The 16,394-nt window shown below is 40.6% G+C and overlaps 1 protein-coding gene across 3 annotated transcripts; it reads right to left on the reverse strand.

Moving 5' to 3' along the window:
* Positions 1-5,962: 5,962 nt before the first annotated feature.
* Positions 5,963-16,394, reverse strand: LOC106825286 (zinc finger protein 84-like). 3 transcript variants are annotated; one of them, XM_070499478.1, is made up of 6 exons: positions 16,292-16,394; positions 14,184-14,215; positions 13,371-13,551; positions 9,181-9,307; positions 8,795-8,887; positions 5,963-8,211 (listed from the first exon to the last, which is right to left on the reverse strand). In XM_070499478.1, exons 3-6 carry the CDS (start codon positions 13,383-13,385, stop codon positions 6,563-6,565), a joined length of 1,884 nt encoding a protein of 627 aa, XP_070355579.1. In that variant the 5' UTR covers positions 13,386-13,551; positions 14,184-14,215; positions 16,292-16,394; the 3' UTR covers positions 5,963-6,562. The 3 variants fall into 3 exon arrangements, with proteins under 3 accessions (XP_070355579.1, XP_070355580.1, XP_014687465.3); XM_070499479.1 differs by lacking the exon at positions 16,292-16,394 and adding an exon at positions 15,902-16,166 and having other exon boundaries at positions 14,184-14,206; XM_014831979.3 differs by lacking the exon at positions 16,292-16,394 and adding an exon at positions 15,902-16,104.

Genomic DNA, 16,394 nt, shown 5'->3' on the forward strand with positions numbered 1-16,394 from the left:
CCTCTCTCTGTCCCTTAGTCCAAGTTCTCTCCAGCTGTAGCAGTAGTAAGCTATGGCAGAGAGAAATCAAATATTGCATACAAACTTGTAAGATAATATAAATCGGTCAACTATAAGGACAGAAGTGTCCAAAAGCTATTAAAACTATCCCATCCAATAGGAGTTGCTATAATTTTTTTTTAAAGATAAAAGAAATAAAATCTGAGAATTGGCCCATCCACAAATCGGGCTGCTTCCCATTAAGAATGATGTTTAATATCTTTTCATGTTAATTGGCTATTCAGAGTCGCCTCTTCTGTGAATCTTTTCCCGTAGATTTTTACTCTGTTGTCATTTTCTTATTGATTCATAAGAATTTTCCATGTAGTCTAAGTTTTCATCCTTTTTGAGTTGTGTTGCAAATGTATTCTCCCAGTCTGTTTTTGACGTCTAGTATATGAAATTATCTAATTTTAATGTAGCTGAAATTTAAAGCTCTCTCCTTTTGTGAACAGATTTTTGGGACCCCTCTCCCTGGTCTAACAGGTAAATCTAGCAAGCGAACTGCATCAGCTTTAAGGTAATATAATAAAAATCCAGGCTGTGCTGTGAAGCAGCCGTGCAGGCAATCTTCAGCCTGTGTCAAAATGACTTTGCAACCCCACACCTCATGACTGAAGACACCAGCTGGAGAAATCAACAACAGGAAAAGATAAAGGGTGCCTCCCTCCTACATCTGCAGCTGCATTTCTTAGAGATTGAGGGAATAATTAATGACCCTGGTCCTTGCCTCCCTCCACACATAGATAACATTAGCATCCCTGAACTTGTTTGATGTATAACCAAGAAATTCTTGTTCATGTTATCTTTAATGTGTAATCTAAAGAAAAACCAGATATACCCTATCCCTTTTGATGTATATGATTCTTAGATGCATAAGCAATAAGCCTTTCTGCATGTACACTGCTAAGAAAAAAGGGTATATAAACTGTGCTTCGATCTGTAGACCTCAGAGCAGTTCCATCAGAGTACTCTGTTGAACTGTTTCCTGGGACTAAAATTCCTCACTTTGATTATTGAATAAACTCCTTCACTAATATTTACCTGGACTCTTTATTTCAGTTGACACGGTTATAGTCTGTGCTTTGTAAATCTCTTTAAAGAAATCCTTCCCCACATTAAGATCATAAAGACATTCTCTTGTATTTTCTTCTAAAACTTTTAGAGTTTTCCTCTTCATATTTAGGGTCCCAGGGGTCAGCAACTGCACCCCATGGGTGAAATGCAGCCCACAGCCTGTTTGGCTTTGCCCTTAAGATTGGCTTTTAAATTTTTAAAAGGTTAAATAAATAGAGATCATATGTGGCCTGCAAAGCCTAAAATACTTACTATCTGGCTCTGCAAATAAGTGCTGATTTTTAATCTAATACAGAGAGTGCTGATTTGTGTAGGGTGTCAGGTAGACACCTAATTTTATTTACTTTTTCCATAGGATAACTAATTATCTTGGACCCTTTTAAAAATAACTCCACTGAAGAGTTTGGCTAGCCTTGGTTCCTAAGAAAAAGGTAACCTCTAAACCCTTAGAATTTTATGAGTAATAAGTGTGTCTTTGTTATTCATGGAACGGCCCTCAAACTGAAAGATAGTTTCTGCTAAGAAGATGACTCAGGATAGGAGCTGGCCAGCCAGAAAGACCAACCATGTGATTAGAAGGTTGCATATGATATCCATACACATATCAGTCTAACCTCCAGGGAGTGGAGGAGGCTGGAGATTGAGTTCAACCCCAAATCAATCATGTGTATGTAATAAAAAACAAATAAAAACTCAGTATAAGACGCTCAGGTGAAATTCCCTGGTTGGCAATACTCTTTTGAGTATTGTCATACCTCAATGCTGGGAGGGTCATGCATCCCTGAGGATGACAGAAGATTCAGGTACAGAACCTTCCCAGAGTTTTCTATGTGTCTCTTCTTTTGGTTCATTCTAATTTGTATCCTTATGCTATAATAAAACTGTAATTATATGACTAGGACTTCCAGCGAGTTCTGTGAGTTTTTCTCACCTGAGGAAGAGGTCTATCAGACCTGACAGTGGACATGGGAACTCCTAAATTTGTAGCCAGTTGGTCAGAAGTGAGGGTGGCCGTGGTAACCCCTGAACTTGCAGCTGGTGCCTGAATTGAGGACTGTGCCCTTAACCTCAAATTTGGCTAACTCCATATAATAACCCTTTTTTCACTGACTTGTAATGTCATCTCAGTTAGATATCTGATTTCCATATGTGTAGATCAGCTTCTGAGTTCTCTTTTACAATTTGGAATATGTATCTATCCATGTACCTAATACCACAATATATTAATTACTATAGATTTATAGTAAATCTTGTTTATTATCAAGTAGAGCAAAATCTCTATTGTATTTCTCTGTTAAAATTGCTTGAGATGTTCTTGACTATCTGTCTCTTATGAGAATTTTAGGACTGGCCTAGCCAGGATTACAAAAAACCCTGTTGAGATGTTTTTTGGTTACACGGCAATAGATAATTAATGCAAAGTTCTTGCATACCATACTAAGGAGGTTAGACCTTTGTGTTAAAGCCCATAGAGAGTTGCAGATCAATTTATGAGCAGCATTTCCAGACTGAGATGCACCTGTTACATTAGGTTATGTTATAATAAAACCAACACCAAAATATCTCTGGCTTAAAACAACAAAGATTTACTTATCACTCATGTTGCATGTCTGGGAGTTCTGCTCTGCATCATCCTTGCCATCACTCAGGACCCAGGTGGAAGGAGTAATCTCTACCTGTAATATTACTGGTTACTAGGAGAGACGGAATCAGAACATAGAAGACTACGCTCTGGCTTCTATGGCTTCTATTTAGAAGTCACAATCTCTTTCCCTCTCATTTCATTGACCAAAGCAAATCATATGGTGAGATGTAACTTCAAATGGATAGAGAAATACAATCCTTCCAAGTACCCAGAAGGAGAAAGATCTGGAATATTTATGAACAGCCCTAATGACTATCACAGCACTTTACAAAGACTGAACTATTCCAAGTGTGGAAGTGGAAATGGCAGCAGGAATGAGATACAATTGTGCGTATGGCTGCAGGTTATAGAATGTTTATTAGTATTTAAATCAGAGGGTCTGGCAGGTGTTGGAAACACATCTGTAGTTACTGACAAAACCAGGGACATCACGGTTAAATTGCTGGATTAAAGGACAAGTCACTGATTTTAACACAATATTTTGTAACATCTTCTGAACCCACATATGTTGGGGTAGCCTCACACTGGTGAGCCAACCTGGATATCTGGCTCAAGGGATGAAGGGTTACTCAGCAAAGTCAAATGTGTACCTTTGCCTTCTGTCTTCTACCAGTGTTTTTACAGCTCTCTAGAGGACTGTGGGTTCCTTGTTTTTATTTTTCATTATAAAAACTCGAGTCATATAAAAAATGGAATTCTTAATTCCTGTGTCCCCACCACCTAGCATCAATATCATGCCTTCCATTCATCAAGATTATTTTTGCAATTGAGGGATTTTGAGATAAACCACTAATCTTTGGGTTTATGTAATCTGATGCTGAGTGTAGGACAAGTCTTGAAGGCAAAATGCCAAAAGCACCTGAATCCACTCGATGATAATAAAGGGCCACAAGGAGACCACCACCAGATAAATCCTCTGCAGATACATCTTCAAGATGCCAGTTCTCCTGAAAACCCACTGCCACTTTCAGGGTTGTTGCCTGTTATGATAGGATGGGGAGGTAAACTTGGAGGGGCCTGTACCATGTAATGAGAAGAAATGATGAGAAACGTTTAAAGATTTATTCTTTTTGACATGGCCTTGAGATGTTTTCCCACCAGCTCCCACTCTGCTGATAACCAGCACAAGCTGAAAAAAAGATTAAGATTCTGTAACTCAAAATAGTCTTTCTCACTGTTATATTTTCCTTGCACCCCAGACAGGCTGTAAGGAGAGAACTGATGGGGTCAGCAATACGATCATTAGCTACCAGTCTCACATCACAGTGAAACAGGATTCAGTTATAAATGACAGAATGCCAATCAGTTTGCCAAGCAAGAGGGAGTTTATTTAATTCCCAACTGCACAGGATCAAGATTAGGTTTAGAATTAAAATGCAACCTGGAGAAAGTAGGCTTTACTAACTCTTGGTTGTTATCCTATAGCAGTTACTTCCTTGAAAACAAGGTTTAACGGTGAGTGTCAGAGACTGAGAGAATGAGCAAGAATGAGAAAAGATGAGTCAGGTATTTACCACCTTTCCAGAGGAAACGTTCTTCCTACTGAGACCCACTTCAGTATTTTGAACATGTCAAGAAGCAGGGAAGTGCTTATCTCACCATAGGTACAGTGACTTTCTTGTTGGAAAGTGGTTGGGGTGGGAGCTGGTGAGGGACAAGGTGTGCGAAGACTCCCGATTCACTAAAATGATTTTGCTGCTTACAGGCAAGAATCTTCGTCTTCAACAGAACAGTGCCCTAGTCAACTTTCTGGGCTTCACACTCAAGACAATGGAGAGCTCTCAGTCACTCCTGAACAAATCCTTTGGAAATGCACACAGTAGGACAGTAGTATTTGTTTTGCTAACCAATATGTCACATTGTACTTGAGATTTCATTATCACCCGTCACATTCTGAAGATTCTCAAATCTTCCCCATGAGCAAGACTGTCAGTTCCTGGGTTTGGAATAGAAAGTCTGTCAGTGCCCCTGGGATTAATGTTAGCCCTTCTTATTTATGTTTTTTTTCCCTTCATGCTATTTTGTATTGCCTAAGATGCATACAGCAGCATGTCTACATTGCTTATTGAAAATACGGAGACGGATGACTCACATGTTTTTACAAAGGCTAGTTTTGGCTATGTAACCAGCGAGTATAAAAGACCTCTCAGCAAACTTGTGCCTCGGTTCCCCCTGAAACTGAGAACTTCATATATATTTTGGTGGCTTGTGATTTGGAGATGAATAGTGTTCTATGTGACTGAAGAAGGTCCCTGGACTCTGCCTGCGTGTTGCAGAACATTTTGATGTTTACCTGTGTTTTATTTTCTTGTTTTTTGCCTCTCATGCTATATTGTAGCTTTTGACTTTCTTAGAGTCTATGTAAGTGTAACTTGCTGAGTCTTGGGAGTCCAGTCAACCACCTTAAACTGGTGACTGCTGTAGTTGCAGTTCCCCCATCTTAATGTAAAGCGTTGTGCTCAAAAAGGAAATACAGTTTTGTAAAACTGAAATCAAGCTCATTGTATCTTAGGGCTTAATCCTCACTTAAGAAAAGAATTTATGAGACTTTCCAGCTACACGGTAGAAAGGGATTAATAAAAATATCTCTAAAGTTTGGCATAAGCTCTTTCAAAGGGAAGCACATCTTGTGCAGTATGAGAGAAACAGAAGCCTATTTTATTTGACCATAGGAACAAGCCACATTGCCCAATCAAGCAATACCAGGGCTAAAGCTAATATTGAATTTCCATCTTCTGATATCAGGGACTATCAAACTGTTTAGAAGTCAAAGGGGTATAATACCCGTGAAGAGTTACCATCTTCAAACCCTAAATATCTGGCTGGTTTAGAAGAAACAAAATTCTGTATAAAGATGATGACTTCTACTGTATTTCATCCAATCTAAGGTACCTTTGGTTGTACGATGCACCACTATTTTAGGTACCACGTTCTCCATGTAAATACATCAGGCCCTCAATTTTATGCGGCATTTTAACAGCATTGTTAATATGCGGGGAAAATTTCCTCTTAGAATCGATGAAAAAAAGGAAGGCTCAAAATCTTCCAGGGCCATTTACTAATACCAGCAAATAGTGGAGTAACGGTGGTGGTGGGGATGCTATTCTGTATTTTATTAAGATTTCCTACTAAAATAATGAATCACGTAGTTCAACTACAACTTACGTAGCATTGTAATGACAGAAACACTCAATGCAGATATTCTAAGGAAAAGGTTTATGGACATTTAAGCACATGGACCAGGGAGTCACAATTGTTATATTAACACATGCAATTCCCAAATATGAACAATCTTTATAATAAAAATAGGTACAAAACACATCTCTTCACATCGTTCTGATATAATTTTTTCTGTTTTCTGACAAGCGTATTTATTTACATATTTAATACTTTCTATAATGCTTATTATGTCACAATTGCAGAAAATGATTTCCCTCATAAAATGATGCCCATGAAAGCATGATTCCCCAGTTCTTTAAAGCACGGAATTATTTCCTCAGTGGCAATTCTCTGATACTGATGTAGCTGAATATCATGCCAACAACATCCCCACAATCACTACATACAGAGATGTTCCTTCCTATTTATTTCCTCTGGGCTACATTTGATTGATACTTATTGGGAATGGTACTTCCTCCTGCCTGGCATTCTAGCCAGTACCATTCTCTAACAAGTAATGAGCTGTGAGTTTGAAAAGAAAGTGTGTCCACATCTGCTGCATTCTCAAGGTTTCGCTCCTATGTAAACTCTGGTGTAATGAGCTATTTACTCTCAATAACAACTTTTGAATATTTCCTCCATTCATGATTTCTCTCCTCTATGAGTTTTCTGATGTAAAATGAGGCTGAATTTGTGGGAGAAAGTTTTCCAACACTGACCGCATCCATAAGGTTTCTCACCTGTGTGAGTTCTTTGATGTATAATAAGATGTGACTTCTGGGCAAAAGATTTCTGACATTCGCTGCATTCATGGGGTTTCTCTCCTGTGTGTGTTTTCTGATGTAAAATGAGGCTAAATTTGATAGGAAAAGTTTTCCCACATTCACTGCATCCATAGGGTTTCTCTCCTGTATGGATTCTCTGATGAATAATGAGGCTAAACTTGTGAGAGAAAGTTTTCCCACATTCGAGGCATTCATAAGGTTTCTCTCCCGAGTGAATTCTCTGATGAATAAGGAGATATGACTTCCGGCTGAAGGCTTTGTGGCATTCACTGCATTCATAAGGTTTCTCTCCGGTGTGAGACCTCTGATGAATAGTGAGGTGTGACTTTTGGGTGAAAGCTTTCTGACACTGACTGCATTCATAGGGTTTCTCACCTGTATGTGTTCTTTGGTGTAGGATGAGACTAAACTTGATGGAGAACATTTTTCCACATTCACCACATGCATAGGGTTTCTCTCCTGTATGAGTTCTCCAGTGAGTATTGAGGAGTGACTTTACACTAAAGCCTTTCCCACATTCACTGCAATTATAAGGTTTCTCTCCTGTGTGAGTTCTCTGATGTCTGATGAGTTCAGATCTCTGGATAAAGGCTTTCCCACATTCATTGCATCCATAGGGTTTTTCTCCTGTATGAGTTTTTTGGTGTAAAATGAGGCTAAACTTAAGGGGGAAGGTTTTCCCACATTCATCGCAACCATAGGGTTTCTCTCCTGTGTGAGATCTCTGATGAATAATGAGCTGTGACTTGTTGCTGAAGCTTTTCTGACATTCGCCACATCTGTAGGGTTTCTCTCCCATATGAGTTCTTTGATGTAAAGTGAGTTGTGACTTATCGCTGAAGCCTTTCTGACATACGTGACATGCAAACCATTTCTCTCCTGTGTGAGTCCTCTGATGCTTATTAAGGCATGACTTATCAGTAAAGGCTTTCCCACATTTATTACATACATAAGGTTTCTCTCCTGTATGGGTTCTCTGGTGTAAAATTAGATGGGACTTCCGGCTAAAGGCTTTCTGACATCTACTGCAACCGCAGGGCTTCTCTCCTGTGTGTGTTCTCTGATGCTGAATGTGGTCCGACTTCTGGGAAAAGGCTTTCCTGCAGAAACTGCAGTTATAGTGTTTCTCTCCTGTCTGAGTTTTCCAATGTTTAACAAGCTGTGACTTACGGTGGAAAGCCTTTACACATTCATTATATTCACTGTATTTTTCTCTGGTATAAACTTTCTCATGCTTAGTATAAAGACATAAATTGTCACATCCATTAAATTCAACATCATTTCTTTCATAGCTTTTATTCTGAATAATGTACTCTAGATTAAGTTTCAAATGTTTCCCAAGTATGTCAAAGGTAGGAGATCTTTGTGCTAAAGGCACATCTAGGTTTAAGCTTGGAGAAGATGTTTTTCCAAATGCATTATTTTTGTGGTGACTCTCCAGAGTTTCAAGGTTGCCTTGGCTTTTTTGGTGCCAGTCTGTCTGATTATCAGCTTTCCAGGTGTTGTCTAGAAAGGAGACCAATGAATCCAAAATGACCACGTAACAGAAGGAGTAGAATCTCATAGCAAAGGCCAAGGAGAGAAGAGGAAATAAGACTGTGGGTATACAACGAAAGTCTGAGACATTTGTAAGTAGAAGAAGGAAAAAAAAAATGGGCTACGAGAAGTATGGGAGACATACAAAATGAGGAGAAGAGAGAATTTATGAATGCCTGAGTATATAAGCAAAGAGAGCTATAACCATGGTCCAGGGAGATGGAAAGAAGAAGACAGGTAAACTGAGGATGCAGGGAGAAAGATTAACTAAAAGAGCAAGTTCCAAGAACTAGGGAGGGATTTGACCAGAATACATAAAAGAAGGAAATGTATTCTTTCAAAAAGCAAGCAAAAGAGCACTAAGAAATAGAGAGATCAAAAAGTGGAATCAGTATTAATGGATGTGGGAGCTCACGTAAGCTGTTCTGAGTCACATTCAGAGCTTAAAAACTTCAAGAAGATTACTCCAAACGACCTTTCAGAGGTGCCTCCCTATTTCTGATCGACTGAGATTTTCCCTCCATTTATCCCACAGGGCTGGTCTTTCACTCACCTGGATGAGTCTGACTCTGGATTTCTTCCTCTATTCTCCATGGTGTTCCTTGCTCCAGCTGGTAGACTGCATCTGCTTTGGTAACTTGATACCCTACCCAAGGAAAATTATAGAGGACCCATAGACCCAAAAACTTGGGCTACAAGGCCTCTGAGAAATGGGGAAGATTACACTTAAGGGGCTGAACACTGCATCTTGGCCAAGTAAAGGGCTTTTACTTTGGAAGTTGGAGAAAAACACTCTGTCAGAGGCCAGAGACACACTAAAATCTATGATGTATGGAACACAAGTCTAAAAAGTATGGCTCTTGTAAGGTTCCACTCTTTCATCACCGAGAAAGGAAAGGCAATCGACTGCCTATGTTATCCAGGAAAAGCTCTGCTTACCCACTGATACTAGGTTACTATAAGTTTCCAACATCACATCTTGATACAAGTTCTTCTGAATGGGGTCCAGGAGCTGCCACTCCTCCCAGGTGAAAACCACAGCCACATCCTTGAACGACAGTGAGCCCTGTAATAGAACATTCCTATTCATTCTAAAGGGATTATCACTGGTTAATATTATGAAGATAGATAAGAATTTCTTATGATAATTTTTCACATGGTAAGTATGTGACTGCTTTCCATATAACTAGTTTTGCATTATACTTTGTAGGAAAAACCAATTTTTTATTTAAAATATCCTCTCTCTGTTCTTCCAATCGTTCACTGACTCACATGTTCATTCATTCACAAAAGAGAAATAGAATAGAGCGTGCTTAAATCCTTTAATCTAGAAACTATTTACAACCCATGTGTATGCAACTATATGTCAGGCACTGTATTAGGCACTCCTTTATAACTAAGACTCACTCCTACCTTGAAGGAGCATACTAGCTTGCCAAGAGAGAAATGTAAGTGTATGAGAGTACAATACGTTTATATGGTGCAAGTAAGAAATATAAACCACGGGCCATGGTTAAGTTCGCATGCTCCACTTCGGCAGCTCAGGGTTCACCAGTTCGGATCCCAGGCGCGGACCTATGCACTGCTTTTCAAGCCATGCTCTGACAGGCATCCCACATATAAAATAGAGGGCGGTTGGCATAGATGTTAGCTCAGGGCCAATCTTCCTCAGCAAAAAGAGGAGGATTGGTGGTGGACGTTAGCTCAAGGTTAATCTTCCTCCAAAAAAAAGAAAAAGAAAAAGAAAGATATATGAACCATGCAGGCACCAACGGGGAGGAGAAAAATCACGAGGGTTAAACTTCACAAAGGTGAATCTGGAACCAATTCTCACGAAATCAACTGTATGCTTTACAATGAGCTGCAGAGAGGAGAAGTGGCATGGCACTCCAGAAAGAAGTAACCCAAACGACAGCACAGTGAAACCAGGAGCCTTCAGAACACTGCAAATACATTTCTTCCTAAGTTGTTGTGAGATTAAATGACTGAATGTGGAGCAAACAGAGCACACTGTAGGAACTCCAAAAAATTTTCACTTACTCCTATTTGTTATTTATATGCTGATATGGAGAGAATTCCAAGGTATGGGATTAAGAGCACATAATAAATTACAGAAAAGTACATAAACTGCAACCTCAATTATGACAATGTGGGTATTTAGGTTCCGTGCAATAAAGGGTTAATCCAGAAGCCGTGGGTTGCCCATGCCCTGTACATTCCAAAGAAAGACCTGTTGCCAAGAGGACTAGCCCTTGACTTGCTGCTGGGAGAGAACCTCTGAACCCCTGGAATATCCAGCCTGATAAATGTGTTTTCATATTCCGGAGGCCCTGGGCTATGCTGTATCAGTTCGACTTCTGGGGGGCTGGAGACTGAGTGGCTAAGGTCAGTCCTGTATGCTGAATGCCTATGTTGACAGACTCCCAATAAAACTCCTGGACACTAAGGCTCAGGAGAGCTTCTCTGGTTGGCAACATTTTGCACCTGTTGTCACACATCATTGCTGGGAGAAGGAAGTGCTGTTCATGCTACTCCACTGGGCAAGGACAACTGGAAGCTGATGCCTGGTGTCTCCTGGACTCTATGTATCCTTGCCTTCGTTGATTTTAATCTGTATCTTTTCACTGTAATAATCCATAACTGTGAGCATAACAGCTTTTTTGAGGCCTGTGAGTTGAGTCTTATAGACTGATTGAAACTCACAATGGGCCCGGGACCCCCAACTCAAATTCATACAAATTCACATATGTAAATGCTGACAAGGGAAGTCAGAAGATAACACATAAAAGGTTTTAGGTTATTTACCTTGAGGGTGGTGAAAAAGGATGATGGGGGACTTTCAGGTTTTGCTTTATAATCTTTTGTACTATTTGAAATTGTGACATTGAGAATATTTTAAGCTTCGCTAATGCAATCGGAAATTTTTTAAATAGAAGAAATAGTAAGTATTGACTGTGAACTGAGAGTTGATGCTGCATTTTGGGATGTGAAGAGACTATGAAGGGAATATTCTAAGACTTCACTAGTAAATGTAACTTGGAAATGTTTGCTAGTCAATATAAAGTGGAATTTCTCAACCTCAGCACGACAGACATTTTGGGCTGGATAATTCTTTGTGGTGGAGGCCTGTGACATACACTGTAGGATGTTTAGCAGCATTCCTGGCCTTTGTTCAATAGATCCCATTAGCATCCCTCCCCAGTTGTGACAATCAAAAATGTCTCCAGAAATTGTCAAATATCCCCTGGGGGACAAAATCATCCCCAATTGAAAACCACTGATTTAAATAAAAAAATGAATTTTGAGTGCTGTTTCTGGAAGACCCTTTGATGGGCTGTTTGAAGACGTCACCACGGAATCCATCCATTCTTCTTGATAATCTAGGTTTTATCCCTGGATAAAGTCAGACCACCAGGAAGCTGTGATTTGGGCTGTACTGTTTTGAAACCCTGAAGCACTGAGTGTGGCTTTGGTATGACACCACTGGTTTATCTGAGAACTGCTGAGAAATAACCAAAGGAAACTTACCACTTTATCAGTGGTTTGCTATTGAGGGCACTGAGCACTACATAATCTAAATAATAATGACACATCACAGAAATTTCTTCCTACTTAAGTGACATGAACAATTTACTTTTCTAGAGGAGCTTTCTCCTTAAGGAAAGGCAAATCACTGATTTTTTATTATGGCCATGTGGTAGATTATATTTCCCAAAGACAGCAACAATAGCATCTCACATTCCAAAACACCTGAAAACCTTCTGCCACTCCCCCATGAAGAGGTGCAGCCTATTCCCCTCCCTGTGAATCTAGCTGGTCTTAGTGACTTGCTCATAAGCAACAAAATGCTGTAAAAGTGGCAGTGCACAACTTCTGAGGCTAAGGCAGAAGAGGCCGTGCACCTTCAGTGTGGTTCTCTCAGAATCCAGCCTCGTGCTGTGAGAAGCCCATGCTACACAGAAGGCCATGCCTAAGTACTCCGGTCAACAGCCTCAGTTTAGCCTAGATTTTGAGTCATGTCATCCTGAATAGCAGACACGGGAATGAGGAAGCCTCCAGAAGATTCCAGTCCCCAACCTTTTGTGTCTTCCCAGCTGACATTCCAGACATCATGGTGTGGAGGCAAGCCAGCAGTAAAGGATTAACACAGCGAGTCTGGGTTGTCCACATCTCGCACGTGACAAATAAAGGTTGGGCTCTGTCTGTGGGAAGCAACCTCTAAGCCCTTGAAATATCTGTTTACTGGGAGCCTTGGGCCACACCAGATAGTCTACGCTATCAGTGTGATTTATGGTGGGGGCCTTGGGCCACACTGTAGCAGCTTGGCTTCTGACAGGGCTGGAGACTAAGACCAGCCATTCATGTAGTCAGCTATGCCTGTGTGACTGACCATAAATAAAAACCCTGGACACTAAGGCTTGAGTGAGCTTCCCTGACTGGCAATACTCAATGTGTGTTGTTACACCTCATTGCTTGGAAAATTAAACACTGTCCACATGACTCTACTGAGAGAGAACAATGGAAGCTTTCGCCTGGTATTTCCTAGACCTGGCCTTATGCACCTTTCTCTGCTGCTGATTTTAATCTGAATTATTTTGCTGTAATAAACTATAATCAAGAGTATAACAGTGTTGCTGCGTACTGTGAGTTCTTTCTAGCAAATCGTTGATCTTGGGAACCCAAGAACATTCAAGCCATCACCGTGGGGCCCTGAATCACTTCCTGACCCACTGAATCCATGAGGATGACGAAAATAAATGTACACCACTAGGTTTTGGGGTGGCTTGTTATGCAGCAATAGCTAATTGGAACAAGGAATACTAGAGACAAGTTTGCAGGTCAATTTTATTAACTATTTAGAACCTCATGGGCTATAATCTATGTTCTAACTTTAAACAATTATATAAACATAAGATTTTCATAGTCTCATTGCAACGTGGCTGTGAAGTTGATCTTTTGCCTCAGTATTTTTCCTGAATTGTGACATCTATCCTTTCATGCTGTATCTAGTATAGAGTAGTCTTCATAAATATTAGATAAATATATTCTTTCAATATGTTGTATTATTAAACTTCCTCAAATCCACTGGAAAGACAAATGGAAAATAAATATATAAAGAAACAACTCACTTGGGACTTGAACATTTTCTGGAGCCCTTTGACACAGCCAGCAACTCTAATATCTGCTCTGTTGTTGATTCTGGGCTCTTCTCTGAAGCTCTAACTGGTCTCTGGTCAAGCATGTAGTGTTGATCTTGGTACCTTCACTTCTTTCCCTCATAGGAACTACATAATCCCGGGAAGCCAGGACCTGGCGATTACAGAAATTCACTGCTATAATAAACTGCAACTATGAGTAAAAAAGGTTTTTCAGAGTTGTGTGAGTCCTTATTTGTAGGTATGTACGTATTTTAGATACACACACATTTATGAATATCTAAAATTTAACTGTATTTTCTTCAGCTGGTAGGTTAATAGGGTAGTCTAAAGAAAAAAAAGTAATACACATTACCCAATGGTTTATTTTACAACAAACACATAATTATTTTATAATAAAGAAACACAAACAAAGCTATCTTCATTAAATTATGTAATTTTACCAAAACTGTACTCAAAACTAAACCGACATTTAGAGAAAGACTGTTATAAAGACATAGGGTGAAAACAAAGTCAAATGAGAAAATTTTAAAAGCCTAAAAAATCCAGAGAAACAGGTACAAACACCAGAATAACGCTTGCTAACCTGTCTTGGGTACCTATTATGTGCTAGGTACTTTAATTGTCTGAGTAGTTGGTAGTGATTTTTTTTTAAATGAATGGGAAAAAAATCTCAGAGAGGTTGAAAAACTTGCCCAAGTTCACACAGTAAGTGGCAGAATATAGATAAAAACCTATGTCAGCCCAAATCCAAATTCTATATTCTTTTCTCTGAGCTAAACTTACCTGCAGGTGTTCTGACCGCTTATCTGAAAAACCTACAAGAATGAATTGAAACACATTAGTAAAATAAGAGTTCAGTGAGGAAAAGAAAGAGAAAATATTTTTTTAAATTAGCTGCTTTTATATCTACCAGAAAATAAAAAATAATAAAAGTACAAGGGAAAGAGAAGCTATTTGCAGCAAACATAGATATAGTCTAAGGAATAAACTTAACAAGTAATGTCCAGATCCATATGAATAGTTCAATACGTCAAGTCTATGCAAATTATTGCAAAGATTTGAAGTAACTTCAGTCAACATTGCAAGAAGATCCACAACATAGGATACCATGCAGCTATCAACAAGACTTTGTACCAAAAGTCAGTAATACTGGAACAATTTTATCACACAAGGCTATGTTTCTTTTAAGAAGCAAATTACAAACTACATATGCAGTGTTATCACAGCCTTGTAATAAAATGAGTCATAGAAAAGTATGGAAAAGGAAATATACCAAAATTTTAACACTGTGTATCTCTGGCTATCAGGATTTTGGATGTAGGAATGTCCTCTCACGTATGTGGAGGACCAAGAAGGGAAGATCCCAGAGAAATATGCAGCAAATTTGGAGGCCAGAGGGCCAGACACCACATCTTTTCATAATAAGCATTTTACTTTAGATTTGTTTAGACCTTGATCATTTCAAAGCATTGTTCATTGTTGTGGAGACAGTGAGAGGTGGGTTTGGGTTAAGTTAGAAAGCAAGTGTTGAAGAAGGCACTAATACAACCCATGAGAAGTCAATGAGCTTTAAAACCCTCCAAAACGCAGAGACCTCTCAAGCTCCAACTCCCATAAATCTCTTGCGTGTCAATGCCTAACGGCATCATACCCAAAATATGGACCACACAGCTACTTCAGTTCATAGTTGATGAGTTCTGTCAGATTGTCACTGGTCTGTCCAGACCCAGACCCAAACACTCAGACCCCCATGACTCTCAATGACCATTGGAGACCCTCAAACACAAGAAACAAAGTTGCCCCAAGCAGCTGTCAACATGCACAAGGCCACTCCATTTACTGACCACCCCCAATGATGACCCAGTCACTGACCTCCTCCCCTAAGTCTGTCCCAAACATGGACCTAAGCCAAAAACATCAAAAACACTGAACTACCTACCAAGGATATCTCATCCACTGACGTCCCTTCACGGACACTCCCATTAGTAAGCACTCCCAAGGACGTCCCAATCACTGACCCGGTCAACTGATCTTCTTCCAGGGATGCTCCAGTCGCTGACATCCCCCTCCAAGGCCGTCTTAACAACTGATCTTCCCCCAGAAAACTTTTCAGGCACTGACACATCCTCAAGGACACCCCAATTCCTGACATTCTTGAAAGACACCCCAATCACCGACCTATCCCCCAAGTGCATCCCAATCACAGAACCACCCCCTACGTCACGCCAATCACTGCTTTGCCTCCAAGACTGCCCCAGACACTCACCCCCTCCACAGAGGCTAACCCCGAGCCTCTCCAATCTTCCTCCAGGCCACTCGAATCCCCGACCATCCCGTTCCCTCAATCACGGAATGCATCCCCCGCCCCACAGCGGCTGGCTCCTCTCAAGGACTCCCCACAGCTCTCCCCATCACAAACCACAAATCTCCACAAACCCAGCTCAACCTGACTCCGCTCCCAAAACAAGAAAATGAGACCCCTCAAGAGAGTCTTTGCGCACCAGCTGGGTGGGTAGAAAAAGCCACGGTCCACCAATTCGGCTTCAGACTCAAGAAACCCTGCTGTTCCACCTCACTGGTCAAGTTTAACCTCTGTGGCACCCGAGTCTGCAGGCTGCCAACCACCACCCCGGGACGTCCTTCCACGGACAAACATTCGGTTCAGCTTTCAGGTCTTTCAGACAAGGACATTATGAGAGAGTATGGCGGCGCCCTGTTAGCGGATTTACATGGGGCCCGCCATCTTGGAAGACCGTCCGTACAACCACTTTCCTGCCCACGAAAACGTTACTTGTCCACGTTACGTCAATCACCAGCATCGCCAAGGGCGATGTGCATGCTCTAGCCTGTCTATGGGGGACCAGGGGTCCATCCCCTTCAGCAAGGCTCACCAAGCCCAACAATGTCCGCCTCCCCTCTTTGCCGCTGGTACGTGCGCAGCAGCCCAGCACTACAGTGGGCGCGGCCATCTTGAAAAAGGTGCGAATATCCGTA

Source organism: Equus asinus, chromosome 26 (genome assembly GCF_041296235.1).
Source record: "Equus asinus isolate D_3611 breed Donkey chromosome 26, EquAss-T2T_v2, whole genome shotgun sequence".
Taxonomy (NCBI): domain Eukaryota; kingdom Metazoa; phylum Chordata; class Mammalia; order Perissodactyla; family Equidae; genus Equus; species Equus asinus.